Source organism: Ciona intestinalis, chromosome 8, assembly GCF_000224145.3.
Source record: "Ciona intestinalis chromosome 8, KH, whole genome shotgun sequence".
NCBI lineage: Eukaryota > Metazoa > Chordata > Ascidiacea > Phlebobranchia > Cionidae > Ciona > Ciona intestinalis.
The window spans coordinates 2,007,494-2,022,367 of record NC_020173.2 but is presented as its reverse complement, the minus strand read 5'-3'; the positions used below and the strand labels follow the sequence as shown (position 1 = coordinate 2,022,367).

Genomic DNA, 14,874 nt, shown 5'->3' with positions numbered 1-14,874 from the left:
ACCCTAATCATCATGCTGTACTTGCGCCTGCACTTACGGGTGACGGACGCGCGCGAAGATGGAATTATTAGCGTTAAATCGGCCCGATCTCACAGTACGGTAAAGCGATGTTTGATTTTTGGACCTCGGCGGGAAGTTAAAGTGTCGGCGGTGCGAGACAGGCTAAGATCGCGCAGCTAAATGGCAGAATAATCAAAATTGAATTACACGCCCAGCGCTCCTCGCCAAATCGGTTGGCCACGCATGGATTTTACATGATGGGGCGTTAGACTATATCGGGTCGTAGCATGGAATGGCCTACTTGGTAAAGAAGCACTGATGTTGCCTTATTGATATTGTTGCTTTTATTCTTGGATACAGTAGGGTGGGGGAAGATGGGACACCGTTTAACTCCATTTTCTTGTCCCGTTTAGTAGTAAACAAAGAACATTTAAGGAATCATGAAACTATATCCTCATGACTCCTATGGACCGTTGTTAATTATTAAAAACATGATCAGGATTTTTGTATATTATGTGCTAAAGGTGTCCCATCTTCCCCCACACTATATATACGAAACATGCTGCTCAATTTTCAAGTAATAACATTTTTTACGAGATATGACCGAAAATCCAGCAATCTCTATTATGTTAATGACCTAATTTCAGATTTAGCGTAGAGTTTAAAATAGATTCTACGTCAAACAAGGCCCATGCCGTACAATGTCATGTTCTGACATAATTATGCACTAATATGGCCGCGATTTTCCGCTAGGCAACCAGGAAAGTGAAGCGATACGTATACGCTATGGGTCGTATAATTTGGTCATTTTAGATGGTGTTCGCTGCATTCATAGACCGGTAGTCGAGCCAGGTGGAGCCCTGTGAATTAGCCGTACAAATCCGCGTAAACGATTGAGCCGATAACTACAGCGCTTCTGTGTTTGATACAAAAGCGGTGTTCGGTTCCTCGGAGCTGTTGTGGCGAACCGTTGTACTAATGGCGCGTTTTGATCAAACGGATCAGGTAGCAAATAAGGCATTTAATTCGCGCGAGCACCGATGAAAGCAGAGGGTTAGGACAGCGATATTCCGTCAATGGGCGTGTGTCGATGGTAAACCTAAGGTGTTTACATCCAAAACTATCGCTGAGCAGAACAATGGTGAAATGTAACAAAGTCCGTAGCCGAATTCGTGAGACCTGACACTTATGGCAGAGGCGAAAGTTACAGTGTTGACCGCAGTGTATTTCTTGTCAACATTTTCTTTTATTTTCACGGAAATACTGCGCGCCAAGCGTTGAACTTCTGACTGCACCATTAGTGCCTTTGAAATACGACGTATTGCTTTATTTTTAAAGCATTTTCGTGACTTTATTAGCCGCCTTATTACTACACCGGGGATACTGGAGATCGGAGTAGTATTCGAATTCGATACAACGCATTCTTGTTGGATTCGGCGGGTCCAGTGATCTCAGAAGAAGCATGCCTGTCTTTAGTATACAGTATGGGAAAAACAAATGGAAACAAAACGCTGCTGTGTAAAACAAGGCTTCTGTTTAACAGATAATCGGAAACAAGGGATTTGTATCCGGATTGGATGCTTTGTATCAAAGCAGCAGGTTTTCCCATGAACAGCTTTCGGTCGTGCGTTTGTTTATTTTAGGACAACCTTAACACACTCAGCAAACTGAATCTTAGCTGTTGGTTAAACTGAAGTGAAAGCCTTATTATTAGAACTTACACTTTTTGCCATAGCAAGAAAAATACAAAATTTATCCAAAAATCCAATACCATAAAATGCAGAGTAATTTTGTAATTGTGAATGAGACATTATTTTTAGTTCTTAGGTCTAGAAACAAACGTTACCACCAAAACTGACAACCGCGGTTTAATTATGACGTTGAATGTTACAAAAATAACAGCGAGTGGTTGAGAATAAAGTGTCTCATTGCAGAGCACAAGTTTGTTGGGATATTTTGCTTTTATTACGTGACTGCCATCAGGCAGCTACAAATTCACACGCGCTTTTTAGTTCAATTTAAGTTCATTCGTTGTTAAACAACTACTATAAATAAATTGCTTGTTCTGATTTTGAGGTTCACTGTTCAATACCTTCTAGAGCAGAATTTCTTAAACTGGGGTAAATTCCTTGTATTTAGGGGTAAATAAGCTACCAATCAAAATCCACATCAGTTAATTGACAGGACAGAAAAAATGTGCTAATTGTAGTACTTTACCAAACATTGAACAATTCGTTGACAAAAAGCTAGCGCATCCGTCGCATTAGGTAAAACTGATGTAATTAGTTGTTTTCCCTTTGGGGGTAAATCTGATAAGCAAACAAAAAATAATAAAGCACACAACAAAGTTTAAGAACCACTGTTCTAGAAAACACTGGTGAAGTGAAAATGTAGAACCAATATTGGAAAAACTAGATTCAATTGGTGGAACCGCGTTTTGTTATGACAAAACAGGACTGCTTGCTTACGGGTTTGAATTCCGCGATTTACGCAACGTGCGTATAACAAAAACGGATTAATGGCGCCGTCCAGCGGTGACAGAAATTAAAAAAACACAACAAATCCTACAGAAATTCTTTGTTATACACCGAAGCTGTTTCACAATGTGTAAATTTACATTTTGTTTACAATGTAATAACAAAACGAAAACTTAGGATAAAATATAATCAACCTAGCAATATGTCAAATATTTGCAGTTTGATTTTGATCTTAAATTTTTCAACTCAGCATGTTTATTAAATCATCAGTGTGATAAGGTAACAATATTAAAAACATTGCATTTATTCGCATGGTGAATACTCAACAACAAGGCAACATAATATCGACAGTAAAGCACTTGAAAAACAGATCAATAAAAGCTACAATATGACAATTCATAAAAATTGAAAACTTTTTAAGTAATGATCAACCACACAAATTTAAAAAAAAATTAAAATATAGCTGAGGCAAATTGAGAAACTTTGCCTAAGTGTCACACAACAGATAAAACTAACACTGGTAACCATTTAAAAATATGTTGAGGTTATTCTGTATGTGTATATTAAACCATAAAATCACTAATAAAATTAGTTGATCACAATAGGGAAATGGGCCAAACTTGGCCTAAATCATAGAACCTTTAGCAGGCTGTTGGCTCTCACCCACATAGAATAAAATAGTTTGGTCACAATATCTGATAAAAGACTCTTAAAACCATTGTCCTTGGTCTATATAGGAAATAACGTACAACCATGGATATTTAGACATCTATGGTATAACTATACATTTTGTTTCTAAAGTAATAGTAGAACAAACAATTAGCGCAAATATTATTCAACATTGACCTATGAAAAACATTTTCCGGATGATTCCTCAGCTGTCACAATATCTGGCGCAAGAATTTCAAAACCATTTTTCCTTGGTCGGTACAAAACATAATGTTGAATCATAAAAACGATGTCAAAGAAAATTGAAAAGACACCAAGACCAAATTTAGTTGGATCGCCAAACACTAGATCCCATTCATCTGCAAGAATTTGATTTGCAAGCCATTAGGAATTAATTTAAGAGTACTATTAAGTAATAATTGTTTTTAGAAGGTAATAGTTCATTTTCAGATCAAATGAAAAATAAATGAAATTGACTTGTTGATGAATCTGTTTAGGATATTTAAGCTAAAAAAAATTCTAATTCTAATTCCATTTTCATATCTTGATAATTTTACTGACTGATCTTTCATTTCTGATATTTTAACACACTTATAATATTTCTCTTATTCTAAATTCCCTTTGGCATAAAATTTCTAATCTTTGCTTAAACTATGAGGTTACCAATGGCCTATTATAAGACCATGTGTGAACTTATTATTATCTTCAAAATTTTAACCATAAGAGTGGAAGTTAGCGCTAAATGAAAGATGATGCTTATGTTATCCACATTATAACACAGTAGTTTTGTTTCACACACATGCTCACCTTTCAGTTTCCACATTTTGTAACTTTGTGGGTGATAAAATCATAAAAGCTATGTTAACAATTAATAAAAATTGCTCAAACCGAGTGGTCATCAGCCAAACATAAATGAAAAATTCAAAAAAATAATCACCCACAAAGTAACATATATTGTAACTCGTAAGCTGGCACAAGGTGTATTGAACAGAACAGTGAGAACACCCATGTTATAATGACTGTCGTTTACCGGCCACATGAAGATAAAGTAAGTTATATTCATTCATTACAAGTGTAAAGATCCAAACACACTTTAAGTAATTAATACAAACCATTATTGTAAGATTGTAGGAACATTTGAAGAATGCTAAGCGAACCACCAGTAAAATCCAGCAGCACATTCCCAATACTCCAACCTTCAGTACTTTTCCTTCGAAAGTTCATGTATACCTGAGTTTGTATAGGCACTGTTTTAAAATGCAGGGAAGGTGGGAATAGTTTAAACGTGCATTTCTATGATTCAAATATAACTTATGTTTAATAATAATTTCATAGTACGCCATAACTACTGGCATATCTATGCATTAGCATTAACTTTTAAAGAACAAAATGTTTATCATAAAATAGCAGCAAAAAGTGCTGAAATCTGTTTTAAAAACGACAAGTTTTGATAAAATTAATAGTTACTAGTTATAACCCGTATTTTAACACTACTAACTTTAACATAGTACTATAGGGGAAAACGGGACACCTCTAGCACATAATCCAGATATTTCGACCATTTTGAGTATATTTTAAATGTTGCCTTTAACTACAGAAAAATGCAAATGGGGATATGTTCTATTACATTGAAAACTAATTGCAGTAAAAACAACATATTCTGCACCTGAGGTATATATTTAATCAGAGTAACGCCCAGCTTTAAATATGAGAAGACCATGAGATATACGAGCCACGTTATTTTACCGGCTACTGCAACAAATAATAGAACAAACATGGCTGTCCATGCCAGGGATAAGAGAACAGTGGCAATGATTGAAACTTTTTGTCCGCCGCGCTGGAAAAGAAATTTATATCAATTTAAGTGTTTACAAATCAAATTTAGAACAGTGGTTTTTACCAGCCAAATATCTGTCTGGATATAAGAAAAATTCAGTTTTATAACCATGTGTTTTAATTTACCAACCTTTTAATTGATTTTTATAAATGACTGAATGAATGTCACTTCCTTTATCCTTGGTTGGCCGGAAAACGACAGTCTTATAACACAGGTGTTCTGTTTCATACACCCTGTGTCAGTTTAGGAGTTACCTAGTATGTTACTTCGTGGGTTATTTTTTTTTTGTATGTTTTTTTTCATTTTTTTATGGCTGATAATTTTGACAACCCATTAGTGACCACTGGAGCAATTGCCCAATGAGTGTGCTGAAATAAAATATTAACACTCGCATTTTAATTTGTATTTAATATAATGGTTTCCTACCTCATAAATAAAGCACTGCATGATAACAATAGCGGTTAACACCACTGCATGTAGGGTAAAGAAAACATCGTTTGCTTGCACAGGATTTACTCCATCTGGATACATCTTTAGGTATTCTTCCTAAAACATTAAACAAAGGCATGATACTTGAATGAATGTAACTTACTTTATCCTCGCGTGTCCGAAAAACGACAGTCGTTATAACACGGGTTTAACACCTCGTGCCAGCTTACGAGTTACCATGTATGTTACTTTGTGGGTGATTATTTTTTGAGGGATTTTTTTTTTAAGTATGGCTTACAATTTGAACAACCCATTAGTGACCACTGGGTTGGAGCAATTGCCGTTAAGTGTCTTGCCCAAGGACACATACACCCACAATGGTAGCATTGTATTAGAACATGTTAGAAATGAGAAAAGTATTATATTCAAATATAACGGCATGAATCAATAATTATATACTTATTTAACCTCATGTGGCGGTGTACTGAGATTCATTATAACTTGGGTGTTCTGTTTTGCTTTTACACATTTTGTTTCCATTTGCGAGTTTCCAAATATGTAAATTTTTAAATGATAATTTTGTGTAAGAATTTTCAAAATTTATTTTAGTTTTTTGACAAACTAAGTTTGTAACTGTACACTATACTGCACAATGTAACTTCTTACTGTATCTTTGGGTGGCCGGTCATTAAACACAGTGTTCTGTTTCATACACCTCCTGCCAGCTTAAGAGTTACCAAGTATGTTACTTTGTGGGCGAATTTGTTTCTGTTTTTTTAGATTATGTTCATTACAAACCTTCACGACTGGAATCCAAAACAGACCAATATTGTAAAATCCATACGCAAGGAAGCCAGTGATGTTGTACACTATGTAGTCAAAGTTCAAACCTACAACACTGTGTAGAAACAATAGCTATTGGTGAAATACTTCCATATGGGCACTGGTTTGGACATACAATTGCTGTTTTCTTGCCCAAAACACTTAGTCTTGGAAAAATATTTAAAAACAAAGTGTATATATCATATGCCTGTAACTTCAAAAATATTCTTAAAATATTCCTGTATTTTCAAAATAGCTTATAGTTAGGTTATGGTACTACCCTCTGGGCATTAATAAAGCATCATAAACCCATTTAGAATGCTGTATAAAGCTGAGCTGAACCATAGCTGAACCATAAGCTGAGCTGAACCATAAGTGTTTATATACAGATTGAAAAAATATACACACCATTGTATTAATATTGTCACATGTCATAATTAAACTATTTTTTTCCTATCGTGAAATTTATTTATAAAAAGTTTAACATTTTGACAAATTAGAAAAAAAAAACACATTTGTTTCATGTTGGTTTAAATTTACAAATACAGTAAATATATTAGGTCATATTAGTCTAAATCTTAGGTTCCATGACGGACCTTGCCATGGAACTTTAGCAATAATATAGAAGCTGCATTCAAATCCTACCTTTTTCTCTGGTAGTTGAGAATGGTTTGTGGATAAAAGGAAACTGACCAAGCTACAAAATACAGCCATCCAATCACAGTGTTAACAATAACCAATGTATGACTGTGAACAACGTATATCCTGAACTTGTTGTCACTTGGTAAACTGCGAAAAAAATTGAAATTTTTAAATCTTAAATTTAAAAAAAACTAAAAATTTTATATTTTATTTTTAAAATTTGATTTTAACTATAAAAAATCGTTAATGAGCATTCACCTTAGTTGATCCGTACTAGTGTTTACTTTAACCACAATTTGTCCAACGGCCACACCTTTCACAGGAAGAGCAGCACTGTTTGTGTTGTTTGCTAAATTTACCTGATTTAAAAGCAAATTTTAAGTTTCGTGTACAATAATTTAAACACAAAACATAGTGGGTGAAAATATTCGAATATATAATAATTAATTCTTTTTATTAATTAATTCTTTACATACACCAATGAATAAGAATTTATGATTTGAAATACAAACCTTGTCCATAGTCATAGAAAAAAAAATATCCTAAATCCACAAAACATTACCATCAGCCAGTTTTAAAAAGAAATGGCTATATCTGTAGCATGTTCCTCCAAAATCACAGCAATTATGTTTATATAGTGGGGTGGGGGAAGATGGGAAATCTTTTCAATATGATTTTTCGTCCCATTTTGTGGTAAACAAAGAACATATAAAGAATTGTTAAACTGTATTGTCACGAGTTCAATAGACCTTTGTTAATTGTTGAAAACATGATCAGCATGTTTCGATATTATGTGCTAAATGTGTCCTGTCTTTCCCCACCCTACTTTACACATGAATACCACAGACAATTGATAAACAAAAAGTTTCACCTATTGAGCCTTAAAAAATAAATACACAGAATAATCTATACAAACCTTAACGAATAACATCATGAAACGTTTTCTAGGCAAATATGCACCTCTCTAAATATTCCACATTTCACAAAACTATACAAATGAATGGCACTAATAAAGAATTCTCTGGTAAATTACAGATTAGGCTGGTGGGAAGTGTTAGACGTTGGTAGTTAGGGGTTATAGCCAGGCCCAGTGGGTTAGTGGGTTATTATTTAGGGGTTAGTGAAGAGCAAATAATGTAGGGGAAGGATTCTTCACTAGCACTAATTAATATACCTGGTGTGTGAAATTAGCAGGCAATTCATTTTTCTTCGATGTATGAACATGGGAAACATTTAACAACAAGATAGCATCATCAGTCAGATTGCATGAAGCAACAAATGTTATGTTCTTAATTTCATCAATGAGCAAATTGATTGAACTTGTCCATGATAACAAAGCTGTTTAAAATGACATATTTATTCTCCAATATATATATATATAGTAGGGTGGGGGAAGATAGGACACATTTAGCACATAATATCCAAATATCCTGATAATGTTTTAAACAATTAACAAAGGTCTATGGGAGCCAGAAGAACATAATTTTCCAACTCTTTAAACTTATTTTGTCTACTACAAAATAGGACCAGCAAATAGAGTTAAAATGTGTCCCATCTTTCCCCACCATACGGTAATTATTTATTCCACAAAATATGCGCATATCAAAATATAGGGATTAGCCAATGCAGTTACACTACAACTAATGGAACAGGTATCTAAGGGTAACATTGTTATAAAACTTCCACAGAGTAACATTACAAGAAGATATATTTATGTCACTATGAACACTATAATTAATAATTGGCAGTTGCCGTATTTACGAACCTTTTGCATTGTCGTTAACTGAAGATTGCGCAGTTTGAAAGCTTTGTACATTTAAAAGCAGAATCACAATAACAACAGTATTATGCAGAGACCTATGCATTCTATTGAAGTAATCTTTAAAAGTGCAACTACAGCCCAAAACAGTGCAGCGAAACTTAAACAAACAAACAAAAGCAAAACGTCATGTGATAAAGGGGAACCACCTAAAACAACAACCTTAAAATAAAAAGTAGGGAAGGCAAATAAACTGCCATTTTTGATACCAAACTTCATAAAGCATTTTAACATTGTGAATTTGTGGAGTTAATACTGTGTTGCAAAAGTTTTAGTTCTACTAAATAAAGAGATAGAGATTTGACTGACACAATTTATACATAGTAGGGAGCATAAGATGGGTGTTTTAGTCTGTTTTCTTGTACCATTCGGTAAAATCTAAAAATATTTACAGAATTATATGCATGTAGCCCCACGATTCTAGAAAACGCTGTTAATTGTTCAAACCACAATCATAAAATATAGGATTTTGGTGTTAACCCACCTTACCCCTAAGTCCGACGCGGTGGCAAAGTGGTTGGCGCGCCTGCCTCCAACCCAAAGGTAATGGGCGTGTTTATGGAAAAGAGTTAACGGCAATTGCTCCAACCCAGTGGTCACTGATGGGTTATCCAAGTTATAAGCAATACATAAAAAAGTTTAAAAAGTATTCAAGTAACATACTTAGGAATTCACAAGCTGGCACGAGGTGTATGAAACGCGCAGAACATCCGTGTTATAACGACTGTCGTTTTTCGACCAGGCGAAGATAAAGTAAGTTACATTAATTCATTTATTCACAGTACTATACAATTGCTAAAGCTGTACAAAACAGCGACAGAAATTGAAAATACGTATGCAATCGCAATAAACGAATTATCGCTTAATCGAATCTTAAAGCTGTATTGTCAATCGCGCGTCGTAGCGGCGTAATGGAGATTATCGTGTGAATTGGCGAAATATTGTGCCCTAATATGCACCCAGTAAACAAAAAAGTCGAGCCGACTCTGAGCGCCTTTGCATTAGACCGGATTTAAGCAGGAAAGCTTGCGGTTGAATCAAATCAATGTTGAACCGCCTCATTTACATGTTAATTCCATGTATTTAAGCCTTTCGTTTAGTGGTCAGTCGCGTATATTCTGCCAGCTTCGAGCCGTCTGAAACCTGCCGCTAATGATTGCATTTCTTTTCTCCTGCTCGCCGGCGTTATATAAAGGACCATGAAAGGTTGTTTTCAGAAAGATATTATTGGAAGCACAGGTTACACGTGTGGTTCGACAGCGAATATGCTTAGGTCATTACGTTTTAGTTATAGCCAATTCAGACCTTTTTTATGCTAAACGTTCAGTATAGCTAATATATCATTTTACTTTTAAAGGTAAATATTAAGCAGTTTAATAAAAACTAAACTGAGTGTATAAAATGTTGGATCACGAGAAGGAATCAAACTTAACAGTGGAAGGTGTTGCTTCGCCAAATACAAGTTTTTCAAATTCGAAAAAGTCTGTCAAATCGTTTCGTATTGCAGATCTTCTGCTTTTGGTAAGAAATCAAATATTAAACCATACTTTAACACTAACGATTCTTGACGGTGTATTCAATTTTATTATGTTTTCTTGTTACATTTAGTATAGTAAACAAGAAATATTTACGGAGTTATATAACCTTAGCCGCGCAGATATAAAAGCGTTGTTATTTCTTTCGTAACTTACAATACTTATATATTAATTTGTAACCAAAACAAACAATTTTTATATTATACCTTTGTTTATTTTTAGAGCCCAAAATCAAGGACTTCTAGTTCACAAAATATCAATGAGACAGATTCAGGGAGTCCTAACAGTCGTGGAAAGATTCCAACTTCAAGTTCGATCGGGAATCTTTCCACCTGTACTTTTGGTTCTGATACGACGCAAAACTCGTCGCTAGGTTGTGTTTCCAGCTCCAGCGACCGTTCTTTTTTCGCCAGTGAACGACGTAGTTCGGAAAATGAAGCATTGAATCGGCAATGCTTTCAACAAAAAGTAAACCAAAACCAAAATGGCGGCGCCTATGATGCTCAAGCTCTAAACCAGTTGCCTTTGGAAACCAAAGCGCTCGCTCAGATGACATCAATAAATGGAAGAAACTTCGTTCCTCGTTCTTTAGATTTCTCCAGAAATTCTTCTGCTTCGGTAAATGATAATGAAAACAACTTCAAAAAAGTGATCAACAGGTTAACCCATGAATCCCGGGACAGCCGGCAGTGTTCTAAACCTGCGCTCCCTCATGGTCTACTGCAGCTTCCAACACATTTGTCTCAAACACCAAGCATGATGTACCCGCCGTCTTTTCTTACAAACCCCCTATTCAACGACTCGAGCAACGTTTTCAAATATCTTCAACTGCAAAATTTATTTTCAAGTTCATCCAGCAACGCCTCGGCATCCGTTTTATCATCGATATTGGCGAACCAACTTCGCAGAGGATTCCAAAGCAGCGCAATGCACAGTAGTGAAGCTGAAGGTATAATTACATTGTTTTGATTATTTTCCTAATACTGTTTTGGGATAACTTTCAAAATTTGTATGGTTGTGACTTTTATATTAGAGCTTTGGATTGACATCGGAAGCAGGTGGTTTCCAAATTTGCCACAGTTGTTAAATAATCTAGCACCTTTGTGCCAGTTATTAAAGGAACCGTTCAATCCGCTTAAAAAATCAATTTCACCTAAAAAAGCTGAAGCGACGTTTCTTTACACATGCCATGCCGCATGTCCAACACCAGCTGCATGTTTTAAATTGGCAATTCGCTATGAACATATAACAATCGACCTAAAATACCATTCCTTTTTACATGGCAATTCAAAATGTAAAAAGGGAAATCATCAGTAGAAAGGTTGTCGAATTGGCATTGCCATAAGTAGGAACGCTTTACATGTATAGGTTCGGACTGCAGAAACCAACCCCACTTGCTTGTGTAATCGTAAATTAATTTTGTGATAATCGCTTAATTCTTTACAATCCTCGTGACAAAGTTGAGCTCGGGATTTAAATTATTGCGAATTTGTTATAACTCCGCCACTAACAATTATAATCCACACGGCATTTAACTTTTCTTCTCGATTATTAACAGCCAGCCTTTGATATTTAAACGGTTGCATAAAACGAAAAATAAAGGAAACACATTTAACAGATAATATCCAATAAAACATCATGATCGTGTTTTAAACAATTAATAACGATCTATGGGAGTCATAAGGATAAGGTTTTATAATTCTGTAAATGTTCTTTAATTGTTAGCTACCAAATGGGACGAGAAAATAGATTAGAAAAAGTGTCTCATCTTCCCCCATCCTACTATAATCATTTTCTTGTAGCATAGGTCATTTTCGTGCAGTTAGTTTCTTCCCATGGGGGTGAATATAGAAAGAGATCCATACAATGCCTTCCACCTCACTACACGCAATTAACTTATACTTCGTGAGGGCTTATGTGTCTGGTATCCAACAATGCAATTTTACGACGCAGAGCGTTAAACTTGTGTATTATACATACTTACGGACCGGGCGTCCAGGTCTAATCAGCTCAATTTTAAGCTATTCCGCTCGGCTGACTCCTGATTGCCAAGTCAATCAAAAGGCAATTTGCTGTCGCTCGGACAGTAATGGGAAAATTCAATGGACACAATATAGAGTATATGGTCATTCATCGATAACAATACTCGCCCGCTGTTCGTTGCAGCTGAAGAACATAATTAGTTATATAACAATTATAAATGCCCGAGCAGCTTGGCATAATTATTTTAATGATTTAAATTCCAAACCGAAATTGCCGTTTCATATTTATTTTTAAATATTATATTTTTACAGTTCGATTGCGAATGAATGGGCCAATGCTTCACCAAGATTCAATTGTAATGGGACAAAGCCGGAGACGCAAGGCCAGAACTGTTTTCACTGATCAACAGCTATCTGGTCTGGAACGACGATTCGAATCCCAAAAGTATTTGTCCACGCCTGAAAGGGTTGATCTTGCCAATGCACTGGAGCTTACTGAAACCCAGGTAAAATAAACCGCAAAAAATGTGCAAATACGCTCGTGACAGTGTGGTTATAGTGCCCTGCTTATGGCCTATATAGGGTGTTACAATTCGAAGCTCGACGATGCCATATACCGTTGTGGACGTGATTATCCATAAATAAGACACTTTAACTGCGTTTACTTCAAACCAATACTGCCTTTCTTATATAGGGTATCTAAATAGCCAGTTATATATTACAAAAAAAGAGAAAAAATTGCAAAAAATAATTGTCCACAAAGTTTTACAGAAGTGGTTACTCGTTTAAGCGGGCATGAGGTATATGTAAAACTCATCGTCCGCGTTATAACGACTGTCATTGTCTCGGCATGACAGATTTAATAAGTTTACTCAAGTTAAAGCAGGATATGTTTGACCCTTCGCGAAATTCCAAAGTAAAATTATTCGATTTGTGTTTTTGCAGGTAAAAACATGGTTCCAAAACCGGCGCATGAAATTTAAGAAACAGGTTCGCTGCGGCAAAGGTGACGATGGTACACAAGAATCGACAGACGAGGACAGTGATGTGGCCTACAGTCGCACCTGTCCAATAACAGAAACAGAAAAATCAAATGACTTTGAAATGGCAGATATTCTGGAGCCGTCACCGTCACGCTGCAACTTATATAATCGCCCAGCATCTGGCTTGTCCATTTCAACATTATTTCAATAATATGCTTAGGTTGAAGTGGGCACCGAATTTTCTCGGACGATGGGCCCTATACCCGTTGTATTTCTTCCAGTGTACAAGTGTGTTCCAATTTGTAAGATGAATATTTCTATCGTAAATCTTGTATTGCCGTCATCACTGCACCTTTACTTTATAGTTACACTTATACACGACCTAATATAAATTTTGAGTGGTGCTTTTTACAGAAGATAGCCTATTGATTGAACTATATAGAGATGTTTTAATTGAGCCCGTTCGACGCCGTTACATACCTAGTGGTTGCGCCGCGTTCGTCGTAACATAATAATACCACCGCACTCAAAGCTGCCATATATGTAAACGTGTGTGTCCTCAGACAAGATGCTTAAACGGTAACTGTTTAATTCTCAGCAAACTTGTCAAAATTGATAGCGATGAAAGAGCATTAACCACAAAGTTGCCTATATGGTAACTCACTAAACCAATGCGAAGTTTGGACTATGAAAGAAAGATCCAGTAGGTAGCATTCGATTCAATTCAGGCCTACACTTTACTTCCGTCACTATAACAAGCAGAAGTAAAGATTTATAGTAAATAAAAGACATAGCCTAATGTGCGTGGAAATCGCATTTATCCTTGACAAATACACCATTATCGGCACTTGGCAGAATAAATGAGCGCGTACTCTATTTGGAGTCAAAGTATTTGGAAAAGAGAAATGACTTATTACGTTCCACGATTTCTGAGAATGCAACGATTAGGCTCCAAGGAAATAGAAGTACAAACGCTTGATTTTTGCAGAGAACGACTGAGCAGTTTACGAACCGAATCTGAATTCTTATAGTTGTGCTAATTTGACTGTTTTTTTTTTAGATAATTGTACGATACGGGGCTAGTATATCAATGATGTTCTTTTTTGTGTTTATCTAAACGTCTAAAGTAAACTCTAAACGTCCTCTGGTTTATGCCCAGAGACAGGGTCCAGTGTAAATGATACTTGAACCCCAAACTTGATAAGACGTGCTTACTGATTTCACAAATTAAAACGGGTAATACCCTTGTTAAAGAAAGTTCAAATTTGTTTCGGTCCTACTAAAACACGCCCGGCGGGGCCCGGTGGGGCCCGGTGGAAAAAAATATACTAAAACACGCCCGGTGCGGGGCCCGGTGGGGCCCGGTGGGACCCGGTGAGGACCCGGTGTTACGAGTCATACTAAAACACGCCCGGTGGGGGGCCCGGAGAGTATTTCTTGAAAAGGGAGCTTTCCCTATTCAAGATCCACCAAAATGTGATGCGTGTATTCAGATTTTTAGCCTAATGAGACCCCCGAGTTGAGTTTTTTGAAAATTAACTTTGATTATGGATGTACGAAGTTTGTTTCGTTGTACACTTACATAATGAACTGTATTTTTAGCAAAAGTTTATTCGTTGAATTTTGTTAATAGGGGGTGGGGTAAGATAGGACACCTTTTTATTCTATTTCTCGTCCCA

At 35.9% G+C, this 14,874-nt stretch overlaps 2 protein-coding genes across 2 annotated transcripts; one reads left to right on the top strand and one right to left on the bottom strand.

Annotated features, from left to right (window-relative positions):
- Window positions 1-2,562: 2,562 nt before the first annotated feature.
- Window positions 2,563-8,836, bottom strand: LOC100187335 (cystinosin). Its single transcript, XM_002129214.4, has 9 exons — window positions 8,642-8,836; window positions 8,051-8,214; window positions 7,135-7,235; window positions 6,880-7,023; window positions 6,211-6,310; window positions 5,410-5,529; window positions 4,813-4,983; window positions 4,259-4,376; window positions 2,563-3,505 (listed from the first exon to the last, which is right to left on the bottom strand). The coding sequence occupies exons 1-9, from the start codon at window positions 8,739-8,741 to the stop codon at window positions 3,324-3,326; spliced, it is 1,200 nt and encodes a 399-aa protein (XP_002129250.1). The 5' UTR covers window positions 8,742-8,836; the 3' UTR covers window positions 2,563-3,323.
- Window positions 8,837-9,927: 1,091 nt separating this feature from the next.
- On the top strand, window positions 9,928-13,587 carry LOC778556 (homeobox protein Hox-D9a). The gene is made up of 4 exons (XM_002123477.2): window positions 9,928-10,216; window positions 10,453-11,179; window positions 12,525-12,718; window positions 13,158-13,587. The coding sequence occupies exons 1-4, from the start codon at window positions 10,097-10,099 to the stop codon at window positions 13,404-13,406; spliced, it is 1,290 nt and encodes a 429-aa protein (XP_002123513.1). The 5' UTR covers window positions 9,928-10,096; the 3' UTR covers window positions 13,407-13,587.
- Window positions 13,588-14,874: the final 1,287 nt, after the last annotated feature.

Excerpts from the sequence above, each read along its gene's own strand:
- LOC100187335 (XM_002129214.4), bottom strand. The coding sequence starts at position 8,741 with ATGCATAGGTCTCTGCATAATACTGTTGTTATTGTGATTCTGCTTTTA. Across the intron at positions 6,311-6,879 it reads CTCAACTACCAGAGAAAAAG|TGTTGTAGGTTTGAACTTTG; the intron begins GTAGGATTTGAA and ends GTTTCTACACAG. Across the intron at positions 4,377-4,812 it reads TGATTAAATATATACCTCAG|GTATACATGAACTTTCGAAG; the intron begins GTGCAGAATATG and ends ATACAAACTCAG.
- LOC778556 (XM_002123477.2), top strand. The coding sequence starts at position 10,097 with ATGTTGGATCACGAGAAGGAATCAAACTTAACAGTGGAAGGTGTTGCT. Across the intron at positions 11,180-12,524 it reads GCACAGTAGTGAAGCTGAAG|TTCGATTGCGAATGAATGGG; the intron begins GTATAATTACAT and ends ATATTTTTACAG. Across the intron at positions 12,719-13,157 it reads TGGAGCTTACTGAAACCCAG|GTAAAAACATGGTTCCAAAA; the intron begins GTAAAATAAACC and ends GTGTTTTTGCAG.